The following is a 16,754-nucleotide window of genomic DNA, read 5'->3' on the forward strand; positions in this document are numbered from 1 at the left end:
CAAGCAAATCAACACTAGAAAGGAGAGGAGCAGAAAGACTCGGAATTCATGACAAATAAGAAGTTTCAACTCTGAAGGAGTTACTTCTTAAGGCACATTCTGAGCACCTAGAGGATGCATGCCACTTCCTAAGACAGGGAACAAATCCTAACTGCTGTTGTTACTACTGCCAGCTGTGTGCTGTGGTTGTACACGTGCTGTGGGAGCCTCCTCAGGCTCTGGGCTCCACACGGTGGCTCAGCAAAGACCCTCACCTCATCTTGGGCACCATCAGAGCCCTTTGAGCAGCTCTGTCACTGCAGGAGGTGCTGCCCAACCATCACTGCTTGCCAAGCGTGAATGTTGCATCTCTTAGTTGGAAACACACAATCTGTTGTCGGAATCAGTAGTTTGGTCTCTTCTCCCCTCTAGGGGAAGAAAAATACTGTTTTTCCTGTGGCTAGAGCAATCAGCATTCCTGTGTGCAACATGGTGCTGTGTGGGTGCTGGCAAAGGGCAGTCTCCATGGAGATGAAGGTGCTGGCAATCGGCAGCTTTCTGTCCTTTGCAGAAATACAGCACATCACTTTGTTTAAAAGGCACGTGAAAGCTTTGTCCAAGTTTCAAACTAAAGCCTTATGTCTCTGGAGCTGAAGGCAGATGAGGCACTAAGTGTGACGGGGAACAGCTACTTGTAAGCTTGCATGAGCCAAACTGAACACTATGCTCCGTGTACTTCACTCATGCAATTATATCACATTCTATAGGCAGACATTTCCATTCCTTTTTTTGCTCCCTATTTAAGAGGTAAAGGCCATGAAGCCAGAGGTGGAGCAGGCTGTGCTCAGACTGAGCAGACACATCATCCTGTAGATGGGGTAAACACAAGGAAAGGGGAGAATTCAGTAAAACCTGTTCTCTGATCTTCTTTGTTTTTAGACCAGTTTTGATCCTGAGCTCAGTTGTTCCAAACACATCCTTCCAAGTAAAACTCCATTCCCAAGCTGTTCTGTATCTCACAGTGCAGTGAAGCAGCAATTTGATCTAACATCCTTGAGCAAAACAGGGCAGCTCCTGGGCTAGGACATGGTCTGGTAGGTGCTAGCCCAGTTTCTGTGCCATCCTCTGTCCCGCAACAAACTGTGTCTCCTAATTTCAAGCCCAGCCCCAGCTGCAGCCTTGAGAGAGGAGCTTCCTGTGTCAAACACTACAAACATGCTGCAGGAGACACGCAGCAAGAGCTGCAGAGGTGGGAGGCTGAGGTCCTCTGCTGCACGAGGGCTGGGACTCAGTGGTGTGACCTGCGTTGCTCCGCATGCCCAAAGCTGCTAAGTCAAAAGCCCAGGTGATCTGTTTTTTAATTTAGTTCATTAGCAAGTTTCATTTTACTTTTCTTAGCTCTTCCAACAGTCTCACCTGTTTTTAACTGGAAACGAATTGGAGTGCTCTTCTGCCTATTCCCAGCCATGTGGCTGGCATCACTTTCTAGCTGATTGTTTGCTCTGTCTTCAGAACTGTAAATAGGCACCAGGTCACTCTGCACAGCATTGCTTGCACAAGAGGTGAACACCAACATTCCCTGTGCAAATCACATTTCAGCCATGTCCTGCAGTTCTCTTTGCTTTACACTCTCTTTGTAGATGGAATTGCAAATTTCTCCGTTCTGTTTGGTGTACTCGTGGTCTGATCAGCCAGGTGCAAGTGCATGTGCAGTAGTTTCATGATAATCTTTGGTCCAAGACGTTGATGCTTTTGGCTGGCGTGCTGCTAGCAGATAACTCTGTTCTCTTGTTTTTTAACCTTAAAAAAAAATCAACCTGGGGTCCCCCCCGCCTCGCAGAGCCAGAGCAAGGTGCCATGCATCAACTGTTGGCAATCAGAAGAGATCAAAGGTGTCTTGTTATCCTATGTCAGTGCTGGTTCAGAGCTTTTATCTCTTGAGATGTTTTTAGCTGATTTAGTTGGAACAAAGCTGCTAACTTCAAACAATGACAGCCTGTCAGAGCCATTGCAAGTCACAGAGATTGGCAGTCATAGTTGAAAAGGCTCAACCCCCACCGCCTGTATGCATGAACCTTGAAGAAATGTAAGGCTGTCAGCTTCTAAGTGCTCTTACTGTCCCCATTCTCTTATTAGCAAAGATAGTTATAATCATTAAATTATATTGTCCTTAAGGTGGAAGCAAACTACTGGGGCTTTGTAGCTGCTGGTGTTAGTGGAAAACAGCTCTGCACACCTGAGCAGCATTATACACTCCACTCATCTGCACCATAGCTGGCCATACCCGGGGTATATGGCTCTGCTCAGAGACAGCTGAAGCTTTATTTCTTATATTAAGAACCCTGCGAGGTTGAAGACCTTGACATAGTCAATATCTGCAACTGAACAATCATTACTTCTTAGGCCTTAGTACCAGAGCAGTTTGGCTTTTCGGACCTTCCAACTGCAAAGGATTGCTTGCAGATGTACAATACTGTAACATGGGATGTGGGTTCAAGCACTAGCAAGCCTGGAAACATGCACTGTTTCTTGTGACGTTTGCTCATTAGAACTGAACGAAAGGGGAGAGGTTTCTCCCAGGCTTAGGCTTTATTTCGCAGCTTAACGAAGTATGACATTTATTTTTTATTTTTCTTTTATAATTTATTCCTTAATAGATGCCACTTCGGGAACCCGCGCTCCTTATCGTATCTTCATGATTTTTAGAAAAAATTCTAATATTTAAAAATGTATGTGTATTGTTGTATGGATGTTGGACTGGATAAATTTTCACAGTAGAATTGGCACCTGGTTTAAAAACTTGAGGGAGAAGATGGCATCATATGCTAAGAATTTTGCTAACAGGAACGTCAGACACCCAGTGCTTTGGTTGCTGGTCTCAGCTTGCAGCTGGGAGGCACAGATCTGTGCTCTGACTTGTCTGCAGCTGGCCATTGTGTTCACAGAGGCACCAGGCTAGCAAGTCCTCAGCGTGGGTTTTTCCAGGCTGACAGTGATGGTGCACAATGCCGTTGTTCCTTAAATCCACGCACAATCAGACTTGGGCTTGGTGTGCTGTTATCATTGCAGTGGTTTGCACTTGTTGCTAGAACTGCCTGGGGATTTCAGTCTATGCCCAGCAGCTGCATCTATGGTCCATGAGAAGATATCTGGATGGCCCTTTAAGTGAATGTTTCTTTCTCCTCCTAATGTGTGGAGACCAGTCCCACTGCCCTGCCCTGGTCCCCTATTGCCGCTCTGCACTGCCAGCAGAAGAGATGCTGCAGGAGCAGTGGATGTTTCAATGCATGCTCGTGTTTTATGGAACTCATTCTGCAAACGGTCCCCAGCAGGCACTCCCTGCTGCACAGCTGGGGTCCTGCTGGGAGCAGGATGGGGGCAAAACCAGGAGCACCGTGCTGTGCCAGTGAATCAAATGGAGCTTACACTGACTACATCAGACCACTGAATGCAGTGATTCTGTATGGGTTTTTCTTTTTCTATTCCTGCCTGCTTTCTTGTTGTACTTTCGTATCTTTGATTATTCTGTTTTTAACCTCCCGCTGTTCCGTCCTCGATGTAAATAATTCTGATGTACTGACTTTTTCCTGACACTCGGGAAAAGAGAAAAGCATTGTCAAAAGTCACAGTTCCTGGAATGTTTTTTTCTGTATCGTCTCTCTGGCGAAAGCTGTCCCCTATGTGAGAGCTCCCACTGCGGGTTGAGCGCAGGTCCCACACCCCTGCCTCCGTGAGCACCCACTATCCCTTCTGTGAAGGCTGCTGGAACCCAGTTTGTACCCTTGTTTCTGCTGATTATTGCTTTCCTCTCCACTCTGTGTATGGTAAACGAATGTGTATTAAAGGCCTGAAAATACAACGGAGCATGGCGTGCTGAAACACTTGGCTTGGTCTCATTCCTGCTTGTTGTGGTGTCTGCAGCCACAACCTGTCATGGGGCACAGAGCAGTGGGAAAAGGCCCAGAGCCACCAAAAATAAAAAGGTGGGTCTGAGTTGTTGGGGTTTTCCTAGGAGAGAGAATATGCTGAAGTAGAACACACAGGAAGAGAACACTGGACTTCTTGAAATAAACAATCCTGTTTTAATGAGCCTGAGGTATTATGGAAAGCGTAGATAGAAATAGTCCATCTCCACAACAGCATTAACTTGCAACTCTCCCTTTTAACTTTCAGTAGAGGAAATTCAGCACTGAAAGAGCAAAAAGCAGATTGCTGCTGACCTCCAGGGAAAAAAAGATGAATAAAGCAGTGGCGTTTCCAAGCAATCCTGCAAACTGAAAATTTGAACTTCTATTTCCTAGGTTTCTGTATCACGTGTGCAGGCACACAGGTGCTCTTACTGGGCACACTGCTTCGTCCCCATCCATTAGCCCGTTAAAAATACACATACAAGTGAATAACCAGGTTTCTCCTCCAAAAGTCAATGTTTTTATTTCTCTGCAATTACACAGCTCTTCAGACGTTTGAGTACATCTCTGTAGCGCTGATGCAGTGGAGCCTGGGCTGTAAGAGCCTGAAACCCAACAGCAGTGTGAGTGAAATGCTCAATTTTTGTTTTATTGGAAAAATTAGAAGTGACAGTTTCAAAATTGGTTCCACTGCTCTGATTGATTACTCAGAATATTTCGCTCAAAATGATTGTGGCAAGGCTTTCTGCTGAGGCTCGTGGCTGAGATGGAAATTAATTTGGGAGGGGGGGAGAGGGGGAAGGAAGTTCTTGAAAAAGAAGAAATTATTCTGCAAAGGAAACAGTTTATACCCAGAATCAATGATGAGTGATCTCTTCTTATTCAGCTCGATCTTGATAATTAAACACCCTGCAAGCTATTACTGGCGGACAAAGGAGAGGCAGCCAGTGTTATCAGAGCTTTGCAGGTTTGTTAGGCGAGTTAGTGGTGCCCAGAGGAAGTGGGAGCGGTCTGCATGGTGCTTGGAGGCCCTGCTGACACTTTCCCATGCAGAGCTGCCCTGAGCCAAGCTGTGTGGTTGGATAAGGGACCGCAATGCCGGGCTGCAAGTTCTGGGCCAGGAGGAGCTGCCAGGGCACGCGATGGTTGATGCAGGGCTTGGGGACCCACAACTGCGTCAAAACAGGCAGAAAAGTGCTTGCAATTGATGCCCTCTTTGCTAGGTTGTCATCCTTATCCTGTTCTCCTCTAGCCCAGAGCACCTTAAAGGACTCCAACCAGGCCTCAGCAGAGCTGCAAGCTGCAGCCTGCCTGCTGTATGTCCAAGACACAAATATAACACACACATTTCAGGAGAGGAGTCAGTCTGTTTGCACAACATTTTTTTATTTCAACCTGAAGGATGTGTGCGAGACTTGGAATGTCAGTGCTTCCTTACGTTTTAGGACTTCACATCTTAGACTTTCACATTTTAGGCATGCTCCCCTTTCAGGTAGGTCGATGGTTCATGAATCAAATACAAAGCCTTGTAACCTCAGAAACATGAACTAGGTACTGCGTGTGGAATTGATTTGAGACACAGTAATGGCTCTGTGGGGAAAAGCCCCACTTTGGCAACACTGGAAGTGAAGAACTGCAGAAAGGCCAGTTGTGTACAAGCACAGCAGTCAGAGGATGCATGTCCTCCAACATCTCATGCCCTTTACGTAGCACAGCCTAGGAAAACCCCATATGCTCTAGGACTGTACTGCCCAGCACACACCCAGTTGAAGAAAGAGCTCAGCAGCAGAATTGCATAATACAAATGCAATGCACCTGTTCATTCATTAAGTAAGGAATTTAAGCTGTTCTTCCTTGGGGTCACACTAATGCATGTTTTCAGGGATAGAGCACTTTTAGGCAATACTCACCCTCACTCCTCTTGTGTGCCCTGCACCCGAGTGATGAGAGCAGGGGATGAAACTTCCTGAAAGCCAAGGCTGGAGAGGAATGGCTCGCAGCGCACCCCCGCCCTCCCTGGCAGCCAGGACTGGGTGCCTGCTATCCTCTAGAGGGTGCTGCGGGCTCACCCAGCCTGAATCCGGCTCTACCACAGGTGAGCGATGCCGTCCGGCAGCAGCTGTGAGCTGGGGTGGGTCCCACAGCCTGCGGGTCCTGCAGCCACAGCAGTGCAGGAGGAGGAGGAGGAAGATGCCCTCAACTCCATCACCTGTCGGCATCCTCCTCCGTGCTTTTGGCTTGCCACCCATCCTCTCCCCAGTGCTTGCAGATCAGCAAGCCTATCCTTTTCCCTCTCTCTTTTGCCCTTTTCCCCTGAACGCAGCTGCACCAAGCCATTTCAAATTGAAATACTGTGTGTATCTTCCTTGTTTGGGCTTAAATATGTTCACTGCCTAAAATGTGGCTCCCAGGAGGCTGTATTAGCTCTGAAACGGCTCGCTGCAATGCTGTGTTTCCTCGCAGGCCATATCTGTATGACATCAATTGTGCTGGGTAAGAATGCTCACAAACCTATTTCCTGCTGCAGGATGATCACATTATACACAATTACACACTCGAGGAATTTCTCCTGAGATCCAGATGGGTACAGTCTGGAGTGGCTGAGGAGCCAGCACGTGTGTGGAATAATGAATTATTCATTCAAGCTGACACGTCAGCGTCAAGCTCTTGGGTTGCACAAGCATGTGTTGCACTGCACTCACTGCTTGTTACCTTAAAAAAGCCTGAATCATCTAACTCATTCCAAATTTGGGTTCCACTCTGTCTGTGCGCTCTTTGTGCCTTATCATTTCATTATTATTCCTTTTACCATATCAGAGAGATTCCTGCAGAAATTACTCAAAATGCATCAGCAGCACAGGTCTCCCCCAGCTGAGACGCGCTGTTTCAAACAAACTTAGTTCAGCAGAACCAAAATCTGTTTGTCACCATCCACGTGGTTCCTGCTCCTTGCAGGACAGACTGCAAGCACACAGCCAGTATTTGCCATCAGGATGGGCAGGAATCTTGTGTAGATTTTTTTTTAAATTTTGTCTGCAGTTGAGTTTCTCTAGGAAAGCTGTGTGTTGTAGTGTAGCGCGAAGGATGTGTCTCACATATGGAGATGATAAAATTCCCAGTGAGGAGCACAAAGCCCATGGGCTGTGCCAACTTTCTCGCTCTTCCAGGGCAGCAGCCCAGTGCATGGCGTGATGTCAAAGGCTTCCACAAACTTCAGATACATTTTATTCACTGTTTAATCATTATCTGCCAGCTCAAAATGCTGGAGCATACTTGTTAGCTAAAGATTTCCTTTTAGGGAGCTGGTGGCAGATTATACTGACTGTGCCTAAGCTGTTACCCACATTTCCAGTCTTTTACAGCTGGTAAAGCTATGGCAGGAATTCAGAGGAGGTGTGGAGGGAGCAGTCTCCTGTGACCATGCAGATCACATCTGCTCCACCTCTGGGTCCTTTGGACTTACCTTTGGTTTCCCTTCTCCTCCCAATCTAGCCTCAGAGAAGTTTTCCTAAGGCTAAGACTTTTGCTTTCTTCCTAAATCAGAACTAAAAGTCACATATAGATGTGTGTTTCCAGGATCTGCAGAAATGTTGACTATGGTGAGATGTGGGATGTAAATGAAGTGAACCAGCTCCATCCCCTCACCATGGTAACACTGAGACAGGCACCCGGAAGAACCCTGCTTTTTGACTAGGCCAGGAGCTTCTCCTGTGGCTTATAATCATAAGCCTGCAAAAATAAGTTAGTGTGGACTTTAGTGGTATGCAGCCTTTTGGTAGGTTTATAATTTCACCCATTTCCCTGTCCATTTTGTTTGTAAAGCTGAAGCAAACATTTCCCAATGCTATGTGAATTAGTGCCATTTTCATCCTACAAACTTTTATCTTTCTGATGAAATTATTGCTGCTTTTCTTAGCTTTACTGTGTTTAATCTCAATACTGGTATTAGGCTGATGTGCTCATTTTGTTCCCAAATTGCTTATTGTCTTGCAATGTCAGGACCTGAATCAGTGTAAGGCAAACCTGGTAAAGACAAATGTGGCTGTTTTGCATGCTTGGAAGAAGCTGCTGTCTTATAGGTGTCTTACAGGTTTTTTCATTATTTTTAATAGGTAATTTTAGGCCAGCAGCATCTCAACTCTTATACTAGCTGATGTTATGGAAAGAAGAGAAAGAAAACCAAAGCTGAAAGAGAGCCAGAGTGTTTCAGGAGCCCAAATCCTATTTTCCAAAAGCAGTGTGGGTTTCAGCAGTCTGACAGCCATCAACTTGCAGCCAGACTAGCTCTTAGCACTCAGTTTTGCAGAGAAACAGCCTAATTCCCCTTCAACAAGCAGCCTGCATCAGCTACACCGCTTGCAGAACTCACACTTTGCTCACAAGGTGTGCGATCGCTCATAAATCACTAAGTCCTCCACTTGCCTATGTAGAGAATACTGGATTTTCTGTTGGGATATCTCTCACTTACTTCCTAACTTATTAAGTAAAGCACTGAATTCTCCTGTAACATCTAAATAACCTAGAGATGTTTTGCAGAGAGGAAGCAGCCAGGTGAGGAGCTGTGGGTCGGAGGCATTAACCCTACAGGGGTGTGAGCAGCTTGCTGTTGTCTTAAAGCTTAAGGATGTCACCATGGGCCCACGTCACCTACTGACCACTCCAGAGACCTCTGCTGCTGCTGCTCACCAACAAATCCAGCCTGCTGTCTTCCATGCAGCCCCGCCGCACAGCACTTTGGCTTCATGTCACATTTGCAGTGTCTCACTCCCGCTCAGCTCTCTAGCTGCGACAGCCTGATCCCGTGCCCACAGCAGTGACCCAGCACTTTGTGGTGGATTTGGTCTGCTCCCCCTTCATCAGTCAAGGCACATGCAGGGATTGATCCCTGTTTATTTTATTCATGTATCAGTTGTTTTACAGCAGCACCTTTGACTTTATTTTATGCTGGGCTGTCATTTATGCCAGGTAAGGGAAATTGTGTGTTTTTGGCACTCAGGACTCTTTCTTTTCCAGATATTATTTCCCTGCATTCGGTGCATACTGCCTGTGCTGTTAAAAGCCAAGTGGTGTATAACAGATGGCAGGGAGCAAATCAACTGGGAAAATACCCACTCATCACTGCCTGCTTTCAAAGGGCCCACCTTGGAACCACAGGATGGGCAGTGGCTGCAGTACCCTCAGTGCAAGCCACAAAGTGAGAAGCACAAACTTCTGAAACCCTAAGATTAAGTATATAATGTCACTTCTAAATATCTCTCTTTTAACATGCTATCTGCTTTGAGCCTGTAGGGGCCACAGTTTCAAAGGAAATTTTCCAATTCATCCTTCCTACTCCAACACTGGTACACAGGGGAATGGGGCTCAACCACATCTTTGCTGCTTGGGATTGATCTGCATTTATTATGTGGGCTTGTCTGAGGGTCCCAGAATCCTCACGCTGTTTTGTTTCTAGCTAACGGTTTCTTGCTGTGACACATTTACCAGAGCCCAGGCTGTGGGTGCAAACCAGTCCCAAGCTTTTCCCAGTAAGTGGGGAAATCAAGCTGCCCCCTTCTGTTCTCCTGACTGAAGATGGAGTCATAGAATGGCTCGGGTTGGAATGGACGTTAAAGCTCACCCAGTCCTAACCTCCGGCCATGGTTTGGCTGCCTCCCCCAGCTCAGGCCTGGGGCACTCCAGGGATGGGGCACGGAGCTCTGGGCAGTGGTGCCAGGGCCTCACCGCTCTCTGAGTGAAAAATTTCCCTCTAACATCCAATCTGAATCTCCCCTCTTTCAGTTTAAAACCATTTCCCCTCGTCCTATCGCTATCAGACTGTGTAACAGCCTTAGCACTCCAGATGGGGCCTCACAAGTGCAGAGCAGGGGGGGACAATGGCCTCCCTGCCCGCTGCCTCCTCTCCTGCGCTGCAGCCCAGGATGCAGTTGCCCTTCTGGGCTGTGAGCACACACCACCGGCTCACGTCAAGTCATTCCACATCTTTCACAGACTCTCATTTTCAAAACCACCTCATTTCCTGCCTTGTGTTTCAGTGATTTTTCATTTCTTAGAAATCACGTGTTGACGCTACCGTCAACTTGTCTATCGACACCTGTTTCCTCTTGCTTTCTGTAACCCCAAGTAGCTCCAGGGGCTGACCTGGCTTTCCCCGCTGCCCGGTCTCTGCTGGCCAGGGGGTGCTGCAGAGCTTCTACCCTTCTGCCTGTCCATGCTTTTGCCCCTTGTTACTACCCAGTGTTTGTGCTTCAAAGACTCTTCCCCGCTACAATCTCCTTGACTGTTCTGTGGCTCTCTGGAGGTATCTCTGGGTGACATGGGCTCCAGGGCTGTCGAGGGGCCGTGTCTGGTTAACTGCGTTAGTCACTAGGCTGTGTTCGAGGTGAGGAGCTGCCACGGCCATGCTGGCTGGGCTCCTCACCGTCTCTTCACGCTCTCAGAGACTTTTCTGTCTGTAGGTGGTGGTAATGCCTTTAGCTGGGACTGGTAGGAGGGAAGGCTGTTCCATATTGCAGGCTGGAAAAGGCCTTCAGAGGGGCACAGAACTGATGTAGAAGGCAGTCTGCCGCTTTCTTGATGGCCTGTCAGTCAGAATATCCAAACTCTGCAGGATCTGCAGGGCCTGAAGGTAGCCGGGAGCCACCCTCCGAAGAACTTCCACACACAAAGTCTGGGCACAGGTGTACGTTTACACATGTAGAGTCCTTTCTGACAGGGTGCAGTGATATTTGCAGGAGCTCTGATGGTGATTTTGTGTTTCAGCAAGCCAGAATGTTTGATGTCTCTGAAATCCTCCATCCATTTCTTGAAAGCACAGCATGTCTTGCCTGTAGTGAACATTTGGGTTATCTTTTTTAAGCGTCTCCCTGTTATGACAGGACCTGGAAACTCTTTTCCTTTTTTTTTTTTTTTAAAGCCCTTTTCATCTACTTCCAGGAGCAGAGCTTTCATAGACTGCCACATCTCCGTGCAGGCATGAGGAAGTAAACATGTCTGAGGGAGCCTCCACACCAAGCCCCAGCACTTGGCCCAGGCCCTGTCTTCCTGCAGGCACCGCAGTAAGCGCTGCTCAGAGGATCGCTTTAAGTTGCTTCAGGTACCTCCAGTTGTGTTCTGACTGGCTTCTGCTTTGGTCACTGATGATGAGTGGGAAGCACAAAATATCAGACTTCAAAACTCTGTTCTGCAGCTTAACCTTGTTTTCTTGTACATAAAAGACTTTTTTTTTTTTTTTTTTCCAGAGCGAAACAGTATTCAGCATGCTTGCAAAAAGGCAGAATCACTTGGTGTTGTAGCTCTACCTCCTTTGCAAAACAGCACTTTTCACAAGCCACGGGGAAGACTTCAATCAGTAAAAAGAAATGAAAATCAGGAAAAATAAGTATGCCAAGAAGGACTTGGGCCCATACTGCCTCTGGCCTGCAGGTGCCAAGTCTCTGAGCACCCTGCACACGTGGGACCTTCACTATGAACGCTTTTGCTAACTGCTATGTGCAGCTCCTGCCTCCTTGCTCAGGAGATATAGGAACCCTACCCACACCTCAGGACAGATTAACATTAAGGAAAAAAAAATCCTCACTGATCCTGAAATGCGTCTTAATTAACTCCCAGCAATTTGCATCTGACAAAAGATAGAGCCAGTTTCTCTTGTTCGACTGATCTGTGTTTAATGCCAGATGGGGGTGGCTTCAGGTCAGGTGTTTCCCAGGCCTGGGGCTGTCTTCGGTCTGTGAGACAAGCCAAGATAGAAGAGGGAAAGTGAGTCTAAATGCTGTTTGTCTCAGGGTAGCTCAGATCCAGATTGGTCAGCAGAAAAACAAACAACAACAACAAAAACATATTAGGAGGCTAAATGGTTTTGATAGAAGGAATTTGGAAAGGAAGCAGCCCCCATGGAGAGGGTTGCAAAGGCAGCATTCAGGCGCAGAGCTGTTTGTGCTGCACTGAGTGGGCTCTGGAACGCTCCCTCCTGAATCAGGGGACCTGGCTCTCTCACTGCATGTGGATGCTATCCTTGAGATCTCAATAAAAAAGGAATAAATTAGCATTCCTCTGTGGGGCTACAGGAACTTGGTCGTTAGAAGCAAGGCTGCGTTAGGTTTTCAGCAAACAATGCAAAAATAGGATTTTGATTGCTTCCTAAGCAAGAACAACTGGCACATTTTAATTGACTACAAAAGAGATGACGCCCTCCCAAAGAGGAGGGCTCCCTTGGATGTTTATTTCTTCACAGAAGAGGAAGAAATTAAAGTGGTTAAATGACAAAATAAAGTCCTACAACACCATTGAGCTCTGAAACACCAACACAGTGATGCAGTGACCACATAAACAAGGTGTTGTGCTAAAGCAGGCTAACTGCTTAAGTGAGGAAGTGATTAACTGTTTACAGGATTTTTTATGTCTGTATAGCTTTAGGAAAAGTCCTGCCCAGCTCCAAGGATGCAGTGGAAACACACTTCTCTCCCCCAAGGAACCCATATCAGTGAAAGAAGGACAAGCAATCAGTGAGTGATAATGAATCCGTTAAAGTGCATTTGGGAGGATCAGTAGATGCGGGTAGGACACATGTAGCCATTTATTTCTGTTTCTTTTAACACAGCTGCGTGTTATCAAATTAAAATGCAATTATTATGGGTTTCACAGCATTAATTTTTCAACATCCTCCATTCAGTTTGGGCAGTTTAACTACTGCATGACATGGGCGGACACTGGGGTAACACTGGACTTGGGGGATCAGAAAAATGATGTTGTCACAAGCCGTGGGGATGAGTGGTTGGGGAATGACTGCAAACTTGTGGCCCACATAGGCTGCTAGAATAAATCACATAGTAGGTCCCAAAACAGGGCCCAGCCAAGCTTTCATGTTTGCTGTGTTCCTTTTTTCTCTTTGCTTTTAGAGAAGGATCCAAAACAAGGAGCACCTGAAGCTCTTGCTAATCAGACAAGGCCTCACACATCATTTAGACTTACTAATTCCACATACAACCCCATAACATAACTGCAGGGGGACCGCTAGGTGATTATATTTAATTTTATGCAGAGGTCAAATGAACAGAATAGTTTATATGTGAGCCAATGCCCTTTAATGAATAAATCAAAACCACTGACCCGACATTAGCCCTGCAGTGCCAACAGGTGAGCTTTGTTTGGCTCATTAAAGTGCTCGCTGACCAAGGCTGGGGACTGCTACCTGTAGGAAAAGCTGATGTTGTCTTATGTCTCCATCTTCCAAATGGGGGTGAAGTGACAAAAGAAACACCTCACCACCAAGGTCCCAGTTTCTGCAGTGCTGAGCAGGAGCTCAGGGCAGGTGCCCCAGCTCCTGCTGTGTGTGGCAATGGGACCAGGTGTGAGACACGATGGAGCCCTGCCATCATCACTGAGGGCATGTCAGGTGGAAGTGCAATTTTGTGTTCGGCTGACTCACAGCAAAATATTTTGGGCTGATTCAACAGAGTGCTCTGCTTCCCATCATAATGACTCCAATGGTCTCCAAGGCTTTGTTTGGATGCTCCTGGCAGAAAGAGCAAATACAGAGAGGAATTAAAAAAAAAAAAAAAGAAAAAGAAAAAAAAGTAACATTTGGAAACTTAATTTTCTATATAAAAAGCTTCCTGCAGCCTGGGCCCTCGCCAGGCCTCTCTATTCGCTACCACTCACTGGTAGTGAGTTATTGGTATGGAAGGGTTCTCTGCATTTTTGCCATCTTGACAGACAGAGGATTGACTGTAATTACATCACAGCTTAGCTTGAGGCTTTGCATGCATGCAGAGGGTCAAGGCAATCTGTCTGTTTGTAGGACTGGAGCATAAGTTCATTTTTTATTCATTTTCTAAAAATCTTCACACGTTTCAAAAATTATACCTTACGTTCCTGGGCGGGAAGCACATCAGAGAACAGCAGAGTTTATTTTATTCACTTTACCATTTTGACTTTTCAAATACAATTGAGGACTGATCATTGCGCAAGATATCGAGGATCCGTGGGTCGGATGAAGGGAATGAAGCCATCCACACTGAGACCCCATGGACCTCACATGCACCAGGCTTTGCTTCCCAACCCAAATCCCTCATTGCTGCTCTCTCTGCAATTAACTGCGATCGTTTTCAGCGCACAAAGCGCATCTCCAGCCCAGAGTGTAAGAAAACCCCATCCGCCTGCCAGTTGACTCATGTGTTTCCGCTTCCCAGCTCTGCATATTGCGAGATCCTGACATGAGCTGTGGAGAGCTGATGTTGTCAGCGCAGCTCCCATACGGTTTGCTCAAAGGCAACAGATTTTTTATACATATATATTTATACATGGCACCTGGGTTGGCAGAAACTACATCCGAAAAAGGGAAACAGGGAAAACACTCAGTGCTGAGTCTACTTAGTGGGGTGCGGAGGGGTTTGGGCCATTTCTGGGATTGTTTAGTCTGGAGAAGGCTCGGGGGAGACCTTACTGCTCTCTACAGCTCTGTGAGAGGAGGTTGTGGTGAGGTGGGGGGCGGCCTCTGCTCCCAGGTAACAGTGGTAGGCCAAGGGGTGATGGCCCCACTTTCACCAGAGGAGGTTGGCTCTGAGTATTAGGAAATATTTCCTCTCAGAAAGAGAAGGCGTGGGCTGCCCAGGGAGCAGCGGAGTCACCGTCCCTGGAGGTTTTCAAGGAGAGGCCAGTGTAGTACTTAAGGGCACGGTGTAGTGGGCAACACTGGGGGATGATTGGACTAGACGATCTTAGAGGTTTTTTCCAACCTCAACGATTCTAAACGGCGGCTCTCGTCCAAACGCAACGCGTTGACTCAGCTGGTGTCTGGGGACATGTCAGGTTGGGGTCAGCTTGGGGTCAGCTTGGGGTGCGGATTCGACTCCTGCCTCAGCCAGGGGCGCAGCTGCCCACGGAGCCCTAAGCGGCCGGGCAGCGGCACCGCAGCCCCAGCACCCCGGGCCCACGCAGACAAAGGGCCGCGCGAGCCCCACGCGTGGCGCCGCCGCCCGCCCCCTGCCCGCCCCCTCCCTCCCGCCGCTGACTGACAGGCGGCCCCGGCGGCGCGCTGGGCCGGGCGGGCGGCGATGCGATGCGGCGCCGCCGCCGCCATCCCGGCGCAGCCCGCGGCGTGCCCTGCCCGCCGGCAGCCCGCGGCCGCCCCTAGCCGCCCCTAGGTGCCGAGGCGCGGGCGGAGGGGCAGGGGCGGCGGCGGCAGCTTCTCCCTCCCCGGCAGCCCCGCATGAGGGGAGGCGTTAAATAGCGCTAGCGCCGCGCCGGCCGCCACTGCCAGCTCGGTGGTGGCGGGGCCGCCTCGCCGGCGGCGGCGGAGGAAACATGGCGAGCGACTCGCCGGCGCGGAGCCTGGACGAGATCGACCTCTCGGCGCTGCGGGTGAGGAGGGCGGCAGCGGGCGGCGGGGCGGAACGGGGCCGCGCTGCGGGCGGTGCGCACGTGTGGGAGCGTCGGGCTGTGTGTGCGGACGTGCCTGCGCCTGTGTAGGTGCATGTGCGTGTGTATGTGCACCGCGCGGTACGGCGCGTGTGTGCGAGCTGTGTCCCCGTGCGTGTATGCGCATAGCCCCGCTGTTGTACGAGGGTACGTGCCTATAGCCGTGTGTACAAAGCATGTACATACAGCCTTGTAGGTATGGGAACGTGCGCGCATGCAGCCTGCACGCATGTAACTGTGGCTGTGCACACACGCACGTATATGTGCGCGTGCCACTGTGCGCACACATGTGCGGATGTGCGTGCGCCCGTGTGTACGCACCCGCGCGGGCACACGGCTGCGTGTGTGTATGCGTGTGTGTATGCGTGTGTGTATGCGTGTGTGTATGCGTGTGTGTATGCGTGTGTGTATGCGTGTGTGTATGCGTGTGTGTGTATGTACGTGTGTACGCCCAATGCCCGCGTGCCCCCCCCCGCGCTGCTCGCCCTGCCGCCGCGGGCTGTGGCCGCCGCTCCCCGCTATGATTTGGGGTTGGGGGCAGCGCGGTGCTCCCCCCGCCCACAGCGGGGCCGGGCAGCGCCGCGGCTCGTCTCGCTCCGTTGATCAGTGCCGTGGCCGCGAGCACGCAGGGACGCGCGGCCGGGGATGCGGGATGGATGCGGATGAGGGATGCGGGATGCGGATGCTCGCGTTGCTTCCCACGCAGCGCTCGCTGTGCTCCCTCCTCTCTTCCCCCCTTTGAGATATCGCTGTCCTGCTGCCATACCCTTGAAATGTCGAACGTGTCAGCTTCTGCCTGTGGCCCGATGCCACCCCCAGGTCCTTTATCCTGCAAGTTTTTTTTTTTTTTTTTTTTTTTTTTAACTTTCCCTTTTTCCCCTTTCCTTTTCATCCTTTTGCTCTTAGCAGTTCGCTGCTGGGGATGGGAAGCTGTTTCCCTCAACCTGCTGGCATAGAGAAATAAATAAAATTAAGCAGAACCCGCTGAGGACAAGCGCAAGTATATTTTTAGAAGTATTATTTGTTTCAGTGAAAAAAAAAAAAGAAAAATCTTTGTTCACTTGCCCTACTTTTTTCCTGGTGAGTTTCTGGTTGATTAATAGTGTAACTGTTTGCTCAGCAGGACGCGGTGCGCACCAGGCAGGGACCCACCAACATCCTGCAGGGAGGGGACCTGCAGTGTTCCCTTCCCTACAGGGTGGGAGGGAGCTGGAGCCACTGGGGTTAATCTTGGGTAGCAGTGTCCTTGGGGGGGGAGGGAAGGCCCTCTGCTTCTCCCCCACCCCCATTAGCCATGTATGTATCTATATTTAACCATCAGTGTTAGCTGTATGTGAACCGGGTCACTAGTTCCTTTTAAGACTACCCCCATGTGCTTAGCTCTTCTGTTCTTGTGGCTTTTCAATAGTGCTGTGCTCAAGACACAGCCTGGATTTTGTTTTCATTTTATGA

The 16,754-nt window shown here is 48.9% G+C and overlaps 1 protein-coding gene across 8 annotated transcripts in view; it reads left to right on the top strand.

Moving 5' to 3' along the window:
- Positions 1 to 15,188: 15,188 nt before the first annotated feature.
- Positions 15,189 to 16,754, top strand: part of TNIK (TRAF2 and NCK interacting kinase) — a gene marked incomplete at both ends in the record, with an annotated part of 137,259 nt that continues 135,693 nt past the window's right edge. For all 8 annotated transcript variants that reach the window (XM_079539879.1, XM_079539880.1, XM_079539883.1 and 5 more), the window contains one exon: positions 15,189 to 15,245. In XM_079539879.1, the coding sequence (XP_079396005.1) occupies positions 15,189 to 15,245 (57 nt within the window). The remainder of the gene's footprint in view (positions 15,246 to 16,754) is intronic.

Source organism: Tetrao urogallus, assembly GCF_951394365.1.
Source record: "Tetrao urogallus genome assembly, chromosome: 9".
NCBI classification, from domain to species: domain Eukaryota; kingdom Metazoa; phylum Chordata; class Aves; order Galliformes; family Phasianidae; genus Tetrao; species Tetrao urogallus.